Source organism: Pan troglodytes, chromosome 12 (assembly GCF_028858775.2).
Source record: "Pan troglodytes isolate AG18354 chromosome 12, NHGRI_mPanTro3-v2.0_pri, whole genome shotgun sequence".
In the NCBI taxonomy this organism is placed as follows: Eukaryota; Metazoa; Chordata; class Mammalia; order Primates; family Hominidae; genus Pan; species Pan troglodytes.
In genome coordinates this window covers 75,639,986-75,660,722 of record NC_072410.2, presented here as the reverse complement: position 1 = coordinate 75,660,722, position 20,737 = coordinate 75,639,986, and the positions used below count along the sequence as shown (strand labels likewise).

General features: G+C 52.9%; 1 protein-coding gene across 13 annotated transcripts in view; it reads left to right on the top strand.

Annotated features, from left to right (window-relative positions):
• Positions 1-20,737, top strand: part of TTC7A (tetratricopeptide repeat domain 7A) — a 158,737-nt gene that overhangs the window by 113,580 nt on the left and 24,420 nt on the right. For 12 of the 13 annotated variants that reach the window (XM_016948483.4, XM_063789883.1, XM_009442429.5 and 9 more), the window contains 2 exons: positions 15,928-16,044; positions 19,562-19,659. In XM_016948483.4, coding sequence (XP_016803972.1) covers positions 15,928-16,044; positions 19,562-19,659 — 215 coding nt within the window. The remainder of the gene's footprint in view (positions 1-15,927; positions 16,045-19,561; positions 19,660-20,737) is intronic. The other variant, XM_016948482.4, reaches the window with a different exon arrangement.

The following is a 20,737-nucleotide window of genomic DNA, read 5'->3' as shown; positions in this document are numbered from 1 at the left end:
TCAGGTTTTCCTGCATCCTTGGCCTCCTTCAGACGATAGCAGATAGTTCTGCTTGTGGCCTTTGCCAGCGTGCCGAGCACTGCTGTTGATGGCTTCCTTCTCCCCAAAGCTAAAGAAAGGTTCTTTGGGAGTGGCAGTGTTTCCTAAATATAAACCCCATAATGTGCCTCCCTGAAGAGGGGAGCCCCAGTGGCCAAGGCCAACAATGGGTGTTCATCCTGCTGGTCAGCCTGGTCTGCAGCCCCAAGACCCTTGAGCCTTGCCCTGCTTGCCCTAGTCCACACTAACCCCTGCCCCACCTGTTCCCCCTCCATCCTGGCCTAGGCAGGTCCCCACTGCTCACAGCCAGGTGTAAGCAGAGTGTGTGGCCAACTTGACACAGCCTGTCTTTTGTGTTCGTGGCTGGCCCTGATTCTGAGCCTTGCCCCAGCAGCGTTCAAGAGACTACTAAAGGCCAGGCGCAGTGGCTCACGCCTATAATCCCAGCACTTTGGGAGGCCGAGGCGGGTGGATCACCTGAGGTCAGGAGGTTCAAGACCAGCCTTGCCAACATGGTGAAACCCTATCTCTAATAAAGATACAAAAATTAGCTCGGTGTGATGGCAGGTGCCTGTAATCCCAGCTACTCGTGAGGCTGAGGCAGGAGAATCACTTGAATCTGGGAGGCAGGGGTTGCAGTGAGCCGAGATTGCGCCACTGCACTCTAGCCTGGGCGACAGAGCGAGACTCAGTCTCAAAAAAGAAAGAGAGAGAGACTGCTAAAATTCCAGTCACTTCACCCGCAAAGGCGAGTAGCTTAGGAAATCCTAACACAGAGAAAACAGTGTGTGGACAAGGGATTAGTTGCCTTGTCTTGTTAATTCCAAGTACAATACAGTAATACAAGGTAAGAACATTTTATTTTTAATGAAAATGCACGAAAGATGTAGGTTCCCCACTCCTAGTGCCAGTAACCTTGCTTTGATCCCAGCTCCATCCTCGCATCTCTCTGGCAGGGTCTGACCCACTACCGCTGGCCTGCGTGCCTGTATGTGTTTACACTTCAGTTAGGCTTCATCGGAAACCGAAATGGCCAAGCAGAAAGATTTAGAATCTTAGGCTGGGGAAAGGAAAGGGCTCTTTGTCCACCCTGGGTCTGTGGAGCACAGGAGAAGCAAGAGGCCTGCCTCAGCTCGGCATCAGAATTTCCTAATGAAATCTTCCTTGGAAACTGAGACTGTGATGCAGGCGGGAGCACCGCTGCTCTGATGGAGCCAAGGAAGGTGATTTGTACCTGCCCAGTTCCAGCTGAGGGGGCCCCTCCATCCCAGCACCTGACATCTCACCCCTCAGCATCTCTTGCTGACTTCTGAGCTGATTGCTTTCTGCCAGGCTAAAGCAGCTCCCCTGGCCTGCTGTGGGGAGGCTAACTCCCTTTTTTGGAAATCTGGCTGCAGCCCAGGCTGTGAGGTGTGGCAGAAAATGGGGTCTGCCCAGCGTGGGGGACCCACTCGTGGCTCCCCATCAGCTTCCTTGACTCTCACCCCAGGGGTGCCTCCTGCGTTCATCTTCCCAGGCTCTTGGACTGGGCTAGGAAGCTGTCCCTCTCCCTGCAGGCAGTGTGTGCCCCCGCTGCTGCCCTGCCTCAACACGTGCACTTTCCACCCTTCCCTTCCTCCCACGCTTACTCAGGTGCTGACTCCTTCCCCAGGAAGTGCTCCACTCACTGACAGTGCCGTTGGTCAGGGGCTGCCTTGAGGTTGGTGACTGCCCCCAGGAGGCCCAAGGGTGGACATCTGGGTCTCCAAGAACCCCTGGACCTGAACTATGACATTTTGTGCATGTGAGCCTGAGTCCATGGAAAATGGCTTTCAGCAGATTCTCAAAGGGAGCCCGACCTCAAAAAGGTTGAGGAGCCCTGGTGCAGACTGTGCTGTTTGTCAATGTGCAGAGTAACTGTGCCCCTGTCTCGGGTGCTTCCCCAAGGCTTGCAAGGAGCTTCCTGGAGAGCAGTGTCTGCAGGCAGGAGCCTCTGCCGTGGGAACAACTCACCCATGCAGACATCGCAGAGCGACTGCAAGGGCTTCAGGAGCTGTGGAGGGTGGGGCCTAGGGGAGTCAGCTCTGAGGTCAGAGGAAAGCATTCGAGTTCCATGCCCTGAGGGATTCTGGAGGTTATTCTGCAACCTGTCACTCACTATAGAGTGTGCTGCGAAGCATTTGGGGATCTGCAGGCCCCGCCCCCAGTAGTGCCTCACTTTCCTTAGTCTGCTTGTCCAGGGCTGTGGGTCTAGGGGGAAGCAGCAGTAGGTTCTTCATCTTGAGCCACCATGAGCTCCTCACCTCCAGGATCCCGAGGAGCTCTGTTTTGATCCAGCTGGCCCTAAAAGGCTGCAAAACTAATTGGGAGAAAAAATACAGGGACTTTTGGCCTCCAGAATTGTAAGAGAATAAATCTCTGTTGTTTTAAGCAAAAAAAAAAAAAAAAAAATTGTATCTCTATATACCATTTATAGAGATATAATACTATATATATGGCTGGGGTGGGGCTGAGAAGTCCATGTACCGCCAGACTATGGTGAGTGACCATAGGGTATGACCATTATCTCTTTGTAAATAAGTCAATACTGTTCCCCACAGATGAAACCTCAGAGCATAGAAACCCATGGATTAGCAGGAAATGTCACTGAGTCCATTACAGGTCAGGGATCACTGAAAAATGTCATTGCTCTTCGATTGACACTGCTCCCTGCTTCCTCAGCTGCTCTGCATTTGAAGAGAAGCCCTGTGTGGCTCCAGCTGTTGCCAAGGCAGTTAATTAAACAACCGGTCCGGTAAATATCACTGCAGCAAAACAACAAAAACCAAACTCCCTTTGTCCTGACCTCATCGTCCCCAGCAAGATCTGTATCCACAGGACACTTAAAGTCACCTTACAGAGGGCTATCCCAGTGCCTGAGGCCTATTAGAGGCGTCTCTTTTCAGCCATCAGTGTTAGAGGCCATCTGCATGGGATCCCAGAGCCTGCCTCGGGAATGGCAGAAGCTGGCTGGTGCTGGGCGTGGGCTTTGCCTGTTTCACTGCTTTCAGGGAGGCCTGCCACAGGGGAGGAAACTGGTGGGGGAATGGACCCCTGTCCATGTGAGCTGGTCCTTGTGTGAGAGCCACAGTGAGGTCCCAGCCCTTGAGTCATGTCTGTCACTGACCTGTGCCACCTGCAGCAACTTAATCCTCTTCCCCTTGCCTGTTTGCTCATCTGCCAAAAGACAGACACCTGCTCTGTCTCCCCTGGCTTGCGAGGTTTATCATGAGACTCAGGAGAGGGTACACAGTCGATGGACAGCCGTGTTTGAAAGGTGGCAGTATGGAGGGGAGAGGAGGCTGCCCACCAACAGCGTGAGGCTGTATCCTGGGTCCCCAGGGCGGCAGTGCCTGGGGAAGGCCAGGTAGTCCAGGAGGTGCCGGCAGCCGAGGCTGGGCCCTGACAGAGGCAGGCAAGGAAGCTCTGGGGAAAGGTTAGTGAGCTCCTTGGCTGCACAAGAAGTCGCCACTCCCATACAGGCAGCCTCTAGGCTCCCGGAGAAAACCCGGCTTTCGTGGAGTCGAACTTTTGAAAAGCCTTCTGAATTCAGGGGTTAGAAAGCACGGCAAAGAGGATCTTGATTTCTGTGCTGTGGGATGACCTTTAGTTAGTGGAGCTTGGGTTTAAAAAGGCAAAAAACGTGATGAGGCAGAGACAGACAGCCCCACAGGGACAGCATAAACCTCGCACGGTGGGAACCAGACACCCCGAGCAGCTTCCTGAAATCCTGTGGGCTTCTGACTAAGCCCTGGACACATGTGCCAGCCGGGCTGTCCCTGGCCAAGAGGCCAGGCCTGCAGGGGGCCTCAGGGGGCAGCAGCTCCCTATCCAGGCCTGGGTTCCGGGCCAAGCCGCGGAATGTGAAAGGTCCCGTGCACGCTTGGAGATGCCTGTGTGAGTCCTTTCTTCTTGTTTTGGGTATGAGAGGCAGCTGGGAGGCCCGACCAGGGAGGGGCAGGAATATGAGGTGAAGGGGAACGGGCCACTGATAAGCGTCCTTCCTGAAGCCATGGGCTCTGTGGGGCGATGGTTTTAGGTAACAAATTCCTTGGGCTTTAGTCAGGCCGCTTGTAGTGAAGGTCACCATAGTAACCAAACAAAGTTCCTCAGCTCATGATGGGAGCTTTCCAATAACCAGCCTGTCACGGCTCCCGTCCCAGGCCTGGCAGTCTGCCAGGCTGGTTTTGAAAGCCCAGGCCATACATAGGTCAAGGGAAGAACAAACAATTTCCCCTTCCCCTCTCCACAGTGGGCAAGGCCACCTCTTCCCACCCCCTGGAACCTCCGTCGGTCGGGGTAGGCCCTCTTGGGAGTTTCTGCTGGCCCAGTACTGGTCCCGGGGGACTTGGAAAGTCCTGGGGGAAGCTTTCAGAGCCCCGGAGACCCTCCCCAGTACAGGAATATGGGCCTCCCGACAAGCCAGAGCACGTGCCTGTAAACAAATGGAACCACACAGCCTTCTGCCCCAGGAAACCTAGACTGTTTTGGAAAATGTTTGAGCTGATAACCAGGCATTAGCTGGAGCCATACCTTGAGTGACTTCAGCTAAGGCTAACGTTGGAGCTCAAGGGCACCCCTGGGATCTACCTGGCGTGCCTCACCTTTTTTTCAGGTGGCGCTTGTTGTATATTTCTCGTGGTATATTCCAATGAGCAGGGGGGATGAGTCCCGGGGCTTCTGTTAACATTTCTGACTTAAACCCAGTGTGTTTATTTGATTGTTCTTATTAAGGACTTGTAGTACATCAAAAGGATGCTTAGCATACCAACACTCCAGTGAGGGGGTGGAATCAAAGGTATTAACACAAACATAGTTTATCACTTTGCTGGGTTCATTAAACACGTTTGGCTGCCACAGCCCCTGAGGAGGACACCAGACATGGGGGAACCTTGCAAGCCACGTGGCAGAGGGAAGTGTTAAGCCAGTCATAATCACTGGCAGCGCCGGATCCTTCCCCAAAGGTCAGTTCCTCATTAGCTAAGCTGAGTTGACATTCAGCATTTCCCTTCGTGGGTTGTCCCGTGAGAACCTCTGTGGCCTTGCTCTGTGTGACATGTACAGGTGAAAGTTGATGGTCGTCATTCTCCAGTTAGTGGTCTGCCTACATTCAGACTTCTAGGGTAGATGACACAGGTTGTTTTGTTTGTCTGGGGAAGAGAGGAAAGAAAGGAAAGAGAAAGGAACATAGGTATTTTCAGGTTTTGTTTTCAAAGGTGATGGTAACCCTTTCCTTCTGGTACTTGTTGCTTTCTCTGCTTGCAGCAGGGGCTGGAGGCAGGAATTGTGGCCCAGGGCACATGGTTCTCTGTAGCAGGGGAGGCCCAGCCCCAAGACAAAGCCTTTTTGCGCCTGGGAGAAGGCCCGTGTCCACAAAGCAGAGCTGACCTCTCCTCTGCAGTGGGAGATCTTCAGGTCCCTGGGGGTCTGACACAGGGCAGAGAGACCAAGGCAATTGCTTCTTTGTGTCTCAGCCCTGGCTGGGAACCTGCCTTTGTTCCTAAGGTAAGAAGACCTAAGCGTCTTCTTTTGGGAAGTTCTTCCACCCCTGAATGGCAATGAAAAGGCACTGTGTGGTTTACATTTAAGTCTTTCAAGATCAGGAATTTGTGTTTGGGAAGTCCTCTCAAGGTAGCTGGAGGTAGCTGCAGGGAGGGAAGCCGAGACCCGGAGGCCAGTTGTGTCAGCCCAGAAACAGATAAGAATGCCATGTAACCCTGCGGCCAGCTGCAGGGTAGGGGCAGGCTGCTCTCAGAGCAGCCCTGCGGCCCTTCACCAGGTCAGGGACAGTCTTTGAAGTAAGAAGGCGCTAACTTCAGGAAACCAAAGCTTTCAGGCTGTTGATTTTTAAAGCTTCAAAGTGAGATCACGTTAAATGAATTCATTAAGAGGTGGAGGATCATCATGAGCCTTATAAGATTAGAGGACATGGGTCAGTCTAATCCTCCAGACCGAAGGAAAAATAATTAGTTTTAGGGTTAAGAAGAGCTGCTAAAAAATGTCCCTTCTGTGTTAGGGATTAGTCTCTGGGAAGGTAATAAAACTGGGGCTGACTGTGGCCCTCCCCCTTTCAGGGAGGGTAAGGCCTGTTAGAGTCCTTTTAAAAATCATACCCTCTAGGCTGGGCACAGTGGCTTTGGGAGGCCAAGGCAGGAAGATCACTCGAGGCTAGGAGTTTGAGAACAGCCCTAGTAACATAGCAAGACCTCGTCTGTACAAAAAATTTTAAAAATTAGCCAGGCGTGGTGGCACACACCTGTAGTCCCAACTACTTGGGAGGCTGGGGTGAGAGGATTGGTTGAGCCTAGGAAGTTCAGGCTGCAGTGAGCTGTGATCACACCATTACACTCCAGCTTGGGTGACAGAACTGTCTCTTTAAAAAAGTCCTGAGCATGTGTTGGATTTAACATGGGTGAGAGACCGTGTGTCTGGGAAACCTAGATCACTCAGCATATCCCCCGCATCCTGGCCAGGGTCTGGGTGATCACACCTGAATGGGGGTGAGGGGCAGGCTGGCTCCTGCTCAGAGGGGGCCCTCCCTGCCCCATCCTACTGTGCAGGTAGGGTATCCATACCTTGTCAGGCTGACCCCTCTCTCCCACTATAGGCCTTTGTCTGCCCTTCCTGCCCATCTTCAGAGGACCCCCTCAGGTCCACTTTGTCCCCGGAGCCCCTGTACTTCAAAGCTGAACCACTCAATTGAGTACCAGATTCTGTTCTTGTTGTGTTTCCCAATGCGTTGGATGTCTTGTTTGAGTTTGGAAGTACCTTTGGAGCAGATACTGGCCTCTCCTCTGCCTGCTTACCCCCATGGTAGGGAAACCCCCACTAAGCACAAAACACACTCCAGTGGACCCTCCAGCTGCTAGACAATGGGAGGGAGCTGTTTTGTGTTTTGGAAGGAAGAGAACCATGTGGGGATTTGGGGATATCACAGCCAGAGTACTGTCACACCCCTCACCCAGTTTGGTTGTTTTGGTTTGGTTGCTCTGTTTTTTGGTCTTTACAGCACCCCTGTTTTGAAGATGAAGAAACTAATGTGAAAGTTAGATGATAGCTCAAGATCACATAGCTGATGAGTGGTGGAGCAGAGGCGAGAACCCATGCCGGCTGATTGGCAGGACCGCCCTGGTATACTTGAACTCCAAGAGCTTCAATAACAATAACAATGATGCACCCAGTGCTGGCTCCAGCCAGGCACTGCTGTGGGCACCTTGCTGCATTAGCTCTGTAATCCTCTCAGCGCCCTAAGAGGGATAGAAACTCATGATTCCCCTTTTACAGATGAGGAAACAGAGGCACAGAGGACCTAAGTAAGCACCTGCACGTAATGGGGATTGGGGACTGAGAATGAAAGTTTGGGCAAACATGTATTGAACCCTTTCTGAAGTGCCAGCCCCTGCTGGGCCTTTTATGTGCACGATGTCCTGCAGCAATCCTCAGGGTAAATAGACACTGTCATTCTCATTTTACAGATAAGAAACTGAAACTCTAGGCTGGGCGCGGTCACTCATGCCTGTAATCCCAGCACTTTGGGATGCCGAGGCGGGCGGATCATTTGAGATCAGGAGTTTGAGACCAGCCTGACCAACATAGTGAAACCCCATCTGTACTAAAAATAAATTTAAAAAAAATAAGCCAGGCGTGGTGGCGCATGCCTGTTGTCCCAGCTACTCAGGAGGCTGAGGCAGGAGAATCGCTTGAACCCAGGAGGTGGAGGTTGCAGTGAGCCAAGATCACGCCACTGCACTCCAGCTTGGGCGTCAGAGCGAGACTCCATCTCAAAAAAAAAAAAAAAAGAAAGAAAAAAGCTGAGGCTCTGTGACTTGCCCAAGGTCACATGGCTATAAGGAGGGACACTTTGGTCATCAGACTTGGACCCTGCTTTTCACCACTGAGTCCGACTTGGTGCAGCCCAGGCTGGGGACCATTTACTATGCAGGCTCTGGCCTCCTGGCCAAGGAATTAGACTTTCCAGAGGCGTGGCTGCCTGACTCAGAGAATAGCCTGCTTTTTCACTCAATTATGTGTTTTCTATAAAAATAGAACTCTTCATTAAAACAGCTCAGCACAGCCATCAGCTGCAATTACTAATTACTGTCCTTTTAAGAGATAATGCCCCTTTCTATGCATTCACTACACCTGCTGCCACTTCCTACCCACCCGCCCCCCGACACACAGAGGGTTCCCAGAATGGCCAGGAGCCAGAGGGATCCGGAATTGCTGCCCAGGGCCCAGTGAGCACACATGGGACCAGTAGGACCTGGAAGAATGGAGAGTTTCAGGAACACCCTGCAGCTTCACTTCCTTGGAGCTGCTTGAATCCTGGGAATACCCACAGTGTTCCAGGCCTTGGTGAGCCCTTGTGACTCAACTTTCCTCTTCCGTTCTTCAGCAATTTGTTGAGTGATATGAGAGCAGGCACCAAGGATACAAAGATAAGAAAGACCTAGTTCTCCCCCAGATGAAGGAAGGATCTCGCAGGAAGACAGGTCTGACAACAGCAAAGATGACTGAGAATGACAGCTAACCTCTCTTGAGGGGTGACATGCGCCAGGCACAGGCTCTCTTCCCCTTAGTCCTCCCAGCAACCCTCCTGGGCAGTACCATGACTGTCCTGCCTTGCAAATGAATAGGCACCATCAGAGGTGAAGGCACTTCTAGGAAGCAGCAGAGCCTGGAAGTATACCCACATCATCTGATGCTGAAGGCCCTGTCTCAACAGGGAAGTGGCTCCCTTATGTACATGGTAGTTACTGTGTTCAAGTATTCATTGCAGGTGCTGAGTAACTACAGGGAGCTGCTTTCAGGAATACGAAAGTAAAAATGTGCACCCGACGTGCTTGCTGCCCACACAGCCTGTGTGTTTCCCTGCAGCCAGCTCTGCTCTGCCAACTTCCCCCACCAGCAAGAGTGGTGTGCTGGGGTGAGCAGCCAGGGAGGGGACACAGGGAGGGTGAGGATTGGTGCCCCCAGGTAAGGGGATGGAGATGACCTCTGACCCCAGGACTGTGCTTGGCTTAGCCAGAGACACCACAAAAATATCCCCTATCTACAAGATAACTATTTTTTTTTAAGTTTTTGGAAAAGCCGTACTTACTCATTTCTGAGGAGTCTCACCCTAAGAGCTCTTTATAGCATTGGGAAGAAATTGTTTATCTTTGCCTCACATGGGAACAAGTCCAAGTCTTAATCCTTTTGACAAATAATTAGCAGTGTGATCCTGCCCTAGGAGTGCAGGTGAGGCATGGCTAGGAAGAAAAGGAGGAAGAGGAGGCAGATGCCAACATTCTCCTGGGAGCCTCCATCATCAGCCTGAGCTGGAGCGCTTGGGGAGATTGGCAAAGCCGGTGGCCTGTGGCATAGCCATTTTCTAACGGGGAACAGAGACACCAACCTCACTGGTCTCTAACTTCCTCCACAGAATCAGTGCTGCCCTAGACATACAGACCCTGTGGGCTGAGATGTCCCCTGGTTCAGCAGGGGCTGACTCTGTTAGGTCACCTGAGTGCCTTTCTGTGCCCCTGGGTGCTGCATCTTGCTTGCAGATGACATGGGAGTTGGCAGGTCCCGGTGGTTAGGATGATGGGTGAGGGAACACCGAGCCTGGGTGTGGGGTGGCCGGTGTGGTCTACTGAAGGCTCTGGCAGCATCCTGACGAGGGCATAAGCACATAAAGAGGGGGCTTCTGTCTGCACTGGGCTCCCCGCCCAGACCAGGGCCTGTGTGCCACGTGGCCTGGATGGGGCTGCAGAGAGTACCAAGGATGGGGCACATCTCAGGACCCGGCCGTCCTTCCCTAGCCCCAGCAGTGTGACCAAGCGCATGGGGTGTTTACACTGACCCACGCTCCTTCCCTTTCTCAGACAGAACACTCACTTTCATATCATCCTTCGATGCCGATGGCGTGGCAAGGGCGTTCGGCCTTAAAAGACCTCAGTGTTTACTTCACATGGGCTTCCACAGCTTAAACAGGAAAATGCTTGCAAGAGGGGTCACAGCGAGCATGCTTTGCCCAGAGCCCAGTTCCTGTAGCTTTATGCATCTCCTTCCATCGTCTTCCTGTCATAAGCCTGTCTTAGGTCCTAGGAGTGAAGGGCCTAGTTCAACAGACCAAGAAGCTCAGGGCTTTCTGGGAGCCTTCAGAGGCACCTGGCCTAGAAACGTGCTTCTTGGGATCGGGCCGGCCTGCGGCTTCAAAGCAGGAGTCCCTTCCCTGTGTGCTGGAGAGCTGAAAGCAGCTGCTACTTAGAGGTCACAGTTCAGCCTGGTGGAAGTTCGTGGGACAGGTGACTTTACTCCTGTTGTACAGGTGTGGGACCTGTGACATGCCCAGCTGGGTGACCACAGAGCTTGGACTTTGGCTTGGGTTTCTAATTCCTGGGCCAGTGTGTATTCACTTTGAGTAACGACACAGTGTGAGGCTCGAGGACAGTACTGTGACCATTGCTCTTCTGGAATGGCTCTTGTCGGAGGGCATAAATGTTGAAAGCTGCTGGATTTCGGTATTCAGGCGTTTCGATCACAGAGACTCTCCTCAGTGATACTTTTTGGCCTTGCCCAGTGACTGTCCCCTGGGATGGAGGCCCTCCACCCCCACCCCAGTCAGGAGGAGCCAGAAGATTCCACATCTGGAGCCCACTGTTCCTCCCCAGGTCCTGCTTTCACAGGGAGGAAGACTTTGCTTCTGGACAGTTTGGAATGGAATTGGCCAGCGGTCTGCTTGTCAGCTGTGGGAGTCCAGCCCACACTGCAGCTATGGGGAATCAAGTAACAGGCTCCAGGACTAGGCAGATACTGTGTGCTCAGCACTGTGCCAGACGCTTGGGGAGGGCAGCGGGGCCCTTCCTGCAGGCACTTGCAGACCAGGTGGGGACGCACGATGAGGCACAGGACAAGATAAACGGTGGTTTCACCATCTATAGGCCGGGCTGGCTGCACACTGATTCTATAATGTCTGACATTAAAAATGCTTGATACGCCAGTCGCGGTAGCTCAAGCCTGTAATCCCAGCACTTTGGGAGGCCAAGGTGGGTGGATCACCTGAGGTCAGAAGTTCAAGAACAGCCTGACCAACATGCAGAAACTCCATCTCTACTAAAATACAAAAAATTAGCCGGGCCTGGTGGCGTATGCCTGTAATCTCAGCTGCTCAGGAGGCTGAGGCAGGAGAATTGCTTGAACCCAGGAGGCAGAGGTTGCAGTGAGCCAAGATTGCGCCATTCCACTCCAGCCTAGGCAACAAGAGCAAAACTCCGTCTCAAAAAAAAAAAAAAAAAAAAGCTTATTATGAGTTTACTATTAAACTCTTAAGCCTAGGTGGCAAAAAAAGATTATATACATAGTAGGGGAAGGGAAAATGGCTTCCCTCCACCCTTCTAGGGAGGAGGGCTTTGACTGGGCTACAAATTAAATTGAAATGACAGATTAACGGGAAAAAAAACGTATTTAATTATATACGTATGCACAGAAATCCCACCAAGTATGAGATTCGAAGAAAGACGGGATGATTGAAGCTTAATAGCATCTGGAGCTACAGAAAGGAAAAGGGGATTGGGGTTCCTGCGGGTGGTAGAGACAAGTTATAGGAGGGTGACAGAGAGGAGATGATGAATAAAGGTCCTCTTGTTATGCAGATAAAAATCTCTCGGGTGATAGAAGTTGTCAGGAACAGCCCTCTTCTTTATAGATACTTTTACTAATGTAGATTTCCCTGAGAGGTGGAAGTTTCTAGGCCAGGCAGTGTGGCTCATGCCTGTAATCCCAATGCTTTGGGAGGTTGAGGCAGGAGGATCATTTGAGCCCAGGAGTTTGAGACCAGCCTAGGCAACATAGTGAGACCCCGTCTAACAAAAAATTAAAAAATTAGCTGGGTGTGGTGGCCCATGCCTGTTAGTCCTAACTACTCAGGAGGCTGAGGCAGGAAGATTGCTTGAGCCCAGGAGATCGAGGCTGCAATGAGCTATGATCACGTCACTGCACTCTGCCTGGGCAGCAGAGCCAGACCTTGTCTCTTTAAAAAAAGGGAAATTTCTTTTATAAAAGGGCAGCTTTTCAGAGCTACTCTGTGTCTGCAGTTTCTCGGAATAACCAACTCAAAATATAAAATATGCCAAAGTATATTTTGGGGTGGCATATTCTGGTCTCAAACAGTCATATTTTAGGGTGGGGTGTCCTGAGCCCCAAGTGTGTGTGTGTGTATGTGTGTGTGTGTGTGTGTGTGTGTGTGTGTGTCTATATATATATATAAAGTAATTAAGTGCTAATGGAACACAGTGCCAGACATTCAGAGAAGGACAGCGTGGTAACATAGGGACATCTTGGAGGAGGGCTGGAGCCGTGGGATTGAAATAGTTTTTTTAGTCTCAGAATCCTTTATTCAAGTGGTGTTTTAGGCTCAGTTGGTTTATAAGACAGGTAAGCAAGGGGAAGGGGAGCCTAGGCTTGCCTACTCTATCCCCAGCCCCGACTGCCAGCAGCCTCCCCCCAGCTTCCCCCAGGAGTCACAGCGTTCTGGTGAGGCTGTGGCCACAGCTTCGATTCCCCCCTGGCTCTGAGGGCCCCAGAATGTCACCCACCAGTCCTGATGGCATGCCAGGGCTCCGCCAGGCTTCCTGAAGAAATGGGCTAAGCATTGATAGGTGGGTGAGGAGAAGCAGCTACCCGTTGCAGTGGACAGGATGGAGAGGGGGCCTGTGCTCCTTAGTCAGAAGAGCAGCTGAGTTGCTCCTTCTGAGGGAGTGGAGTTGTTTGCTGATCCCTGTTGGAAGTGGGAGAAAGTTCTGCAGTGAACTAGAGGCAAGCCAGCAGAGGCACAGATAACCACATCCTGACATCAGGAAGGCTGTCTTAGAGGGGGTTGTGCACAGCCCCCATGGGGATACAGAAAGCCAGAGGGCGACATCTGGTTAGTTGCTGGCTGAATGTCAGAGGGGAAAGGGTGATCTCAGCAGAGGCTACAGCAGAAGCACAGCACGGATGAGTCCGGGAGCCTGTTCCGAGGCTCAGGGAGCTGCTAATACCCATGTGATCAGTGTACCAGCGCCCAAGGTCATGGGGAGGATGGCAGGAAGGGAGGGTAGAGCCAGAGTGGGAAGGCTGTGAAGGCCATACAGAGGCACAGAAGGTGAGGACCACAGGTCAGGGTTCTTTGTGGAAGAAAATCCCTCTGGCAGCGCTCACCTGCCAGCCCAAGGAAATCTCAGGAGCAAATCTGGATCCTCCCAGGATCCTGGAGTGAAAGATCAGACCAGAGTGACTGGTGGAGCACTTGCCCCAGCCCAGAAAGGATGTGGTCGGGTTGAGAAAATCCGCTCTGGGCCACTCATGCTAATGGAATGTCAGCAGCTGCAAAGGTACAGCCTGCCTTTGGTAGAACTTACTGTGATGCCAGCTCAGTTTTCATCCACTTCTTTGCCAGGCACATGGTGTGGTTGGGTCTGCCCTAGACCCATTCCGGCCCTCAAAGATGAAGAAAATGAGAAGGGGGCTCTGGCAGAGAGAAGTGTGATGCCTGCAGAGGGCCCGGGGAATGCAGCAGGGCTGGCCTGCCCAGGGAGCTGTCCCCAGGGAGCTGTCCCCAGGAACCAGCCCAGCCCAGGGGACTTGGCTGACTGAGGGAGGGGCTTTCCCACCTCACTGACACCTGCTGCTTCAACCAGCTGCCCCACCCTCCACACCGGAGCCTCTTCTCTCTCCCTGACTCCCAGCCAAGTCCCACTCCACCCTGCTTTTCACCAAACACCAGCTCCAGCAAGACCCCTTTCCTGTTTCTTCCCCTGTACTGAGTCTGATCCAAAAATTCAGCCCTTGATTCTCTGGGCAATGTGTCATTTATAGCGCTCTAATTGTTGTCTCGAAGGCAGCCATTGTGTTTTCTTCTTCATATTCTGAAAGCACAGGCCCCTGATACTTAGGGAGTGTTGGATCCTTTGCAAACCTGCGGAAGGAGAGTACAGTGGCAAGACCAGTTGTCCCCAGCAGTTGCCCACTGGGGTCATTCCTACTCAGGGCTGTGTCCTGCCAGCTGTGCACTCAGGTCCGTGCAGTCCATGCTAGGGGGATCCCGGTTTCTGCCCTTGGGACCTGATAGGCAAGCCAGGTGGTCGTTAGTTATGTTCCAAGATGGGTGCAGGGCATCCTAAGAATTGGGAGAGGTGGGATTTAAAGCCAGGCTTGGGATGGATGAAAATGAAGAGGAGAGGTGGTATCTGGGGGGCAAACCGTGTGCAGGGTCAGGAAAGGCATTTTGGGGATGCAGTGAGGAAGAAAAATACTTGTCCAGAAATCCCCTCTTCTGAAAATCCTGGGGCAAATTCCGCCCTCTTCATTCTCTACCAAGTTGCAATCTAAGAGACAAAGTATGGAAAGATGGGCAGAGAGTAAGGACATCAGAGGGCTTCATGAAGCTGGGAACCCAGGTCTTAGGGCAGAGGCCCAGCTGAGAGAGAAGATCAGAGGGGCAACTGCCAGGGGCAGGCCTGGCCTCACCGGGTGGCACCTGCAGCCTTCGCAGTCTGGGTGGGGACCCTCCGATGGAGCAGGCCTGTGTGCTGCCCTCAGGTGGGCTGGTAGAACCTCCGGGCAGTGATCAAGTGCAGGCCCTGACAGTACCGTGGTCTTGCTCATCAGTGATATTGAGAAGAAGGGGCCTCACTACTCACCACTGGTGAGAACCGGGAGGTGCTGCCGTCTGGCCCTCGGTGGTTCAAACTCTTCGCAGGCTGCCCAGGCAGCTGGTGTGTGTTGGTACTGCTGGCAGTACCAGGGTGAAAATATGACTGGACTTCCATACTGGTTGCTGTATAGCCACTGCCTGGACCCCTCTAGAACCCCCAGACCTCCCCAGCATCTGAAGGGCCAACACCAGTCACAGCAGGGCCTCCAGGGCTCCACCCCAGCTCTTGATGAGCAAGTGTCATGACTGGCCTGTGAGAAGCATTCTGGCTGTGCCTGCTGTGTCCAGGGTAGAGGGAGGGAGCCAGCCATCCCCGCTGAGGTCCTGCCTCCAGGTGGAACCAGCTCTTCTTCTCAACCACTCTAAGGGCCACTCCCCACACTGGTCTTACCTCAGAGGACTTTAGGTTTTCAGGTCGAAAGAAATTCTGAAGTTGCTTGCTCTCATTGCACAGTAACTGTCCCTAAATGGTGATTGAAAAGGATTTCACGTCACTTTAATCCTATGGATTATATAAGGGGAGCTGGCTATTTTGGGAAATCCAAGGAAGAATCCTTTGATAAAGCATAACACCGCCTTCTTTGTGTATCTCCAGGGTCAGGAAGCAAACTTTGCAGTTCCACTTAGGAGGTGTTGCTTGGGCACCTATACTGTTGTGGCTGGCAAGGTGGGAAGTGGAGCTCTGTCCTTAGGGGACCTCCTTGCCAGTTCCTTGCTCTACCTTCACTCACAGATTCTAAGTCACTGTCTGGATGGGTCTCTTATCCAAGATCCCGTGCTGGGCCCTGTGGGGAAGGTGAGTGTAAGCCTGGTCCCACGATCAGTAGGCACAGGGCGTTGCTTAGTGGAGGATGTGAGTAGGAAGAGCAAACCGAGCAAGACCGGGACTCACAGAACAGTGCTTCAGAGATGGGCAGGATGGCACATGGTCAGGGGACACGGGGCATCAGCAGTGTGGGCACTGACAATGCTTCATGGAGTGCTTCATGCTTTGGCAGCAAAGATGGGGAGAAACTGAGGCACACAGAGAAAGCAAGCGGTCCAGGGGCATGGCAGAGGCTGCTGCCCTCATGGCACTCTGCTTTCTGCGAGTTAGGGAGGTGAGCATGTGGGGCCGCCCTGGTGGGGCAGGATCCCCAGGTGAAAGTGGACCCTCGCTGGGGTGTGCTGATGGCCACTCTCCCTCCCCACAGCCTGATGTTCACCAAGGTGAAGCTGGAGCAGGTGCTGAAAGGCCCAGAGGAAGCCCTCGTGACCTGCAGACAAATGCTGAGGCTGTGGCAGACCCTGTACAGCTTCTCCCAGCTGGGGTGAGTGGCCGTCATTGTCTCTTGGGTTGCCAGAGGGTGGTTGCCAGGGCAACAATCCACAGCTGGGTGGCCACCATGCCTGCCAAGATGGGGAGGAGAGTGAGGCTTTTGAATGAGCGTGGAACTTCCTGCCCACAGAGCTTTCACATCCATAGTCCAATTTGAACCTCCTGACAGTCCTCTATGAAGTACATAGAGACCCTACGTAGGACATTGAGGTTCAGAGTGGTAAGAAGGAAGAGAAATCATTCTTGAGCACTGGAGCTGGGTGCTGGGCTTGTTCCTTTATCTTACACCTCAGCTGCTTATAGCTTATGCATTATCAGATTTTATTCCCAGCCCAGTGAGGAAACTCAGACACAGAGACTTTATGTATAGCTTACCAGAATCACTCGCCTGGTAAGTGGTAGTGCTGGGACTTGAACTTGGGTCTCCTGAGTTCCAGCGCATGGAGCCTGTCACTTCTTTCCTCATTCCATTTGGAGGCTAGAAGAGGAGGAGGAGGTGGACTCCTGAAGGGCCACCCCTTCTTCCCTAGTCACCCACAGTCTTCATGCCTCCTGTCTCCTGCTGGAGACCCTGGCCTGGGACCTGGGTCTTTCATGGGCCAGAGCAGGGCACTCTTGTCCAGGCTGAATCTGCAGGAAGTCTTTGCTCAAACCCAATGGGATGCCTAGGCTTAGCCTATGTGGCCCAAAGGGAAAGTGGGCCTCCTTCAGGTCAGGAGCCCTGCCTCTTCCTGATCCTCTTGTCCTTCTTTGGGATAGCTGGCTGTGTCATCTCCCTGAGGCCTCAGGGGACCCCAGTCTGGTGTATATTTGTGTTTTCACAGAGACTTTAGGAGCCCAGAAGGCTTCCAGACTCCCCAGAGGAACATCTGTAACAGTGAAATTTACAGAGGAGGGTAATCAGACAGAGTAAAACACCTTGGGCAAAGTCAGCCCTCACTTTTCAGGCCTGGGAGACCAGGGCAGAGGAGGACCAGTGGGTGGAAGCTGCCAGAAGGAGGCTCTGGGGTTGAGGGACTTTTCAGAATGAGAATTTGAAGCCACCTGGCAGCTGGATGCATGAAGCCAAGGGCCACACTCTGGGTGAAGGGACCTGCATTCCGATGGCCTTGTTTTCCTGCTCACTGGCTGTGGCCGCACAAGCAGGTGCACAACCCGGCTCCCCTCCTGCAAGGGGGTTGCCCCAGAGCTGGCCGCTCTGTTCCTGCATCCTTATCTGGATGGCTGCTTGTCTCTTCCTCCAAGTGGTCAGTCGTGGTGGGATCCCTCTGAGCTGCAGCCTTGTCTCCCAGCATTGAAGACCTGGCCTATGCCTCCCTTGGAGCAGCAGAACTACAGGGCTGGGGCTTGTCACAACGGGAAGCCCCTAAGCACCTCTCCTTGGCTGCCCCAAACTAGATTTTATAAGCCCTGGTTTCTGATCTGTGGCCCCAAGTTTAGAAAAGAATCCTCCCTGTCTCCTGGGAAAGCCAGGAGGATATTGGATCCAGGCTCCTGGTCCAGATAGCCCTGCCCTACACTGAGGGTAGAATCTAGTTTGGGGTAGCCAAGGATTAAGACCACAGCCTGCAGGTCTGGCCTAGCAGACCTTCACTATCAGCCGCACCTTCCACTGAACTCCCTGACCCCCTTCCTCTGCTCTGCCTGGGCCAGCCCCACACTGCTGGTCTCATGTTCTAATTGCCCCTCAGGCCCTGTCCAGATGCCCCTCCTTCATGGAGCCACCAACCACCCAGCCTCTAAAATGCTTCATTCAACCCTCTCATGTGGGTTTTTGCTAACTGCTCAACTTGAACGGTCCCTTCTCCCCATCTGGGCTGTAAGGTTCTTCAAGGTAGGGACCATGCTGTACATTGGTCTAGAACCAAGTGTAGTCCTGGAGATGGACTCTTTGTGGAGCCCTAGGAAAGGCCCCTTCACGGGATGGGAGAAAGAGTAGGATGGGAAGCTGCACCCAGCCCTGCTCCATGCCAGCCCTGCACCAGGATCTGCCCATGTTGTCTCTTTTACTCCCCACGACCACCTTGTGTGATGGACATTCTCATGACCATTTTCAAGATGAGAAACCTAAGACTTAGAAAGGTCAAGTAGCATTGCCAAGGGTCACAAAGCTGAGAAAGGTGGCCCATGATTCCAGCCTAGTGTTTCTGGCTTTTTTGTTTTGTATTGTTTTTGTTTTTTTGAGACAGGGTCTTGCCCTGTTGCCCAGGCTGGAGTTCAGTGGCAGGATCACAGCTCACTGCAGCCTCTATCCCCTGGGCTTAAGCAATCCTCCTGCCTCAGCCTCCCAAATAGCTGGGACTGCAGGCACCCACCACCATGTCTGGTTAATTTAAACATTTTTTGTAGAGATGTGGTCATACTCTGTTATCCAAGCTGTTGTTGAACTCTTGCCCTCAGGTGATCCTCCTGCCTCAGCCTCCCAAAGTGCTGGGATTATGGGCATGAGCCTCCATGCCTGGCCTGTCTCTGGCTTTTTTGCACCACACTTTGTGCCTCCTGGGAATGGGAAGGGGTGGGAGAGGAAGGGAGCCAGCCCTGAGCCATTGTGGTTTTATAGATGGTTTCCTCTGATGCCCACTAAAATTCCCAGGCCCGAGTTGAAGCCAGGGTGAGCCTGAGTTACGATGGCAAGGACACCCCTGGTATTCATTGTGGGATCATCATCTTGGTGCTTCTCTGAAGGAAAGAAACCTTCTTGCCCAGGCTTGGCCTGCCTCCTCCTCTCCTGTGCCTTCTGCTTCTATTCTCTAAGTTTCCCCAGTCAACAGGGTCAAAGGTTGTGGGCTTCCTCGGCAGTGGGAATGTGCTGGCTGGGGCTGCTTGTGCCCCAGGATGGCCACGGTGGGCTTAAGCTGGAGGCTATTTCCTGGCTCCCCGCTGCCCCCACTCTGTGAAAAGAGGAACCCCTCCCCCCACCAGCAGTATAGCAGCAGGGATCTGGGAAATTGGGGACAAGGGTTGGGGGACAAGATGGGATCTCCAGGGGCTACCCCTGGATATCTGCCACCCCAGGGGCCTCCGCTGGCTCTTCTGGGGACCCCCTGGCAGCCCAAGGAATGGAAGCCTGAGGCAGGGGGTGACATCCGGGCCCTTTTTCCATAGGGGTTTGGGGGTTGCAGCACTTCTAGTGCCCTATGAAGACCAGGCTTTCCTTGGCAGTCAGTCCACAGTCCCCACTCTCTGCCTGGCACTCTGCTGGATGTTGCTCCCCCTGGCCTGGGGAGCTTCTGGCCTTACCCACTTCAGAGAAGATAGTAGGGAGTGTGGGAGAGTTTCCAGGTCTCAGCCTGTGTGGTATGCGACCCACGTTGATCCCTCCTGCCTCTCTAGTGATGTTGGTGACTTCAGCTCTGTCTTTGGGCCTGAACCCACAGCCCCAGAGCCTGCCTGGAGTGAGGCTGTCCCATTCTCCCTGCCAGTCCTTGTGATGCTGGCCCTCTACCTCACTGGGCCCTGTGATGCTAGCCCTCTACCTTACCGGACCCTGGCCCTCTTTTGCCTTCCAGAGGCCTAGAAAAGGATGGCAGCTTCGGTGAGGGCCTCACCATGAAGAAGCAGAGTGGCATGCACCTGACTTTGCCTGATGCCCATGATGCAGACTCTGGTAAGAACGAGCTCCTTGGGCAGCTGTGTGCATGGACCCACAGCTCACACTCCCAGCTTGAGAGCACCAACACGGGGAGGGGCCGGGCCCTCTCCCAGCCGGGCCAAGCCCACCACTGGCTCCTTGCCAGCTCGGGCAACTTCTAGGGCTGATCTTGGCTCTGGGTAGGGGCTGGCTGCTGGTCCCACAGTGGGCAGTGGGCAGTGGGCAGGGGAGGAACCCTGCCTCCTGCATGGGGGTGAAGAAAGAGGAGCCTGGCTGAAAAGGTGGCTGTGGAGCACAGAAACCGTTTCCCCTTAGGCTCAAGCCAGAGGCCACAGTCCACGTAATGTCCTTGGCAGATCAAGTCAAATAGAAAGGAATGGACTGAGCTCTTTACAATTCTAAGCTGAAAGCAGACTCTTTTCTGGAAAAACTCATCCTGAAACCCATGGCTTGTGAAATTCAAATGAGTTCAGGAACTGCAGACTTACATTTTTTAACTGAGGACCTGCTTAAAGCAGAACACCTTCATCAAAAACACAAGAATTAGTCATGGGAAAGAAAGTGTGAGTGGACTTGTATTTAGTGGAATTGCTCAGTTTTTTCACTTCTGTAGACATGAGCCTTTCTGTGGACAAAGCCTTGCACCTTTGTTGTCAAGTGACAGAGTTGATTTCAGAAGCCAAACCTAGCACCCAACTTTAGAGGCACATCTCAGGGGTGTATGGCTGTATGCAGAGCTTCTGTCTCCCAGGAGGGAATGGTTAAGGGAGGGGAGAATGTTAGCTCCCTTGCAATTAAAGAAGGAAGAATCATGAACAAAGTTATTAGGACTCCAGGTACACTTGTCTCATAAACTGAAGTCATCCGTGGTTTGCCCTGAGGTCTCCTGAGTTTATTGGAGCCTTTATTGCGTCTGTGACAGAGAGAGAGAAAGTGCTCACATTTCACCTGCATGGGAATTATAAATGTCAACAGCTTATATATCCTGAACCGGAGCCCATGTCACCCAGAACTGCCACTGAGAGAGGTTTTCCAGAGGGCAGTGTTCTGACTTGAGCTGCTATCCAGTCCTTCACAGCACAGCCTTGAATGG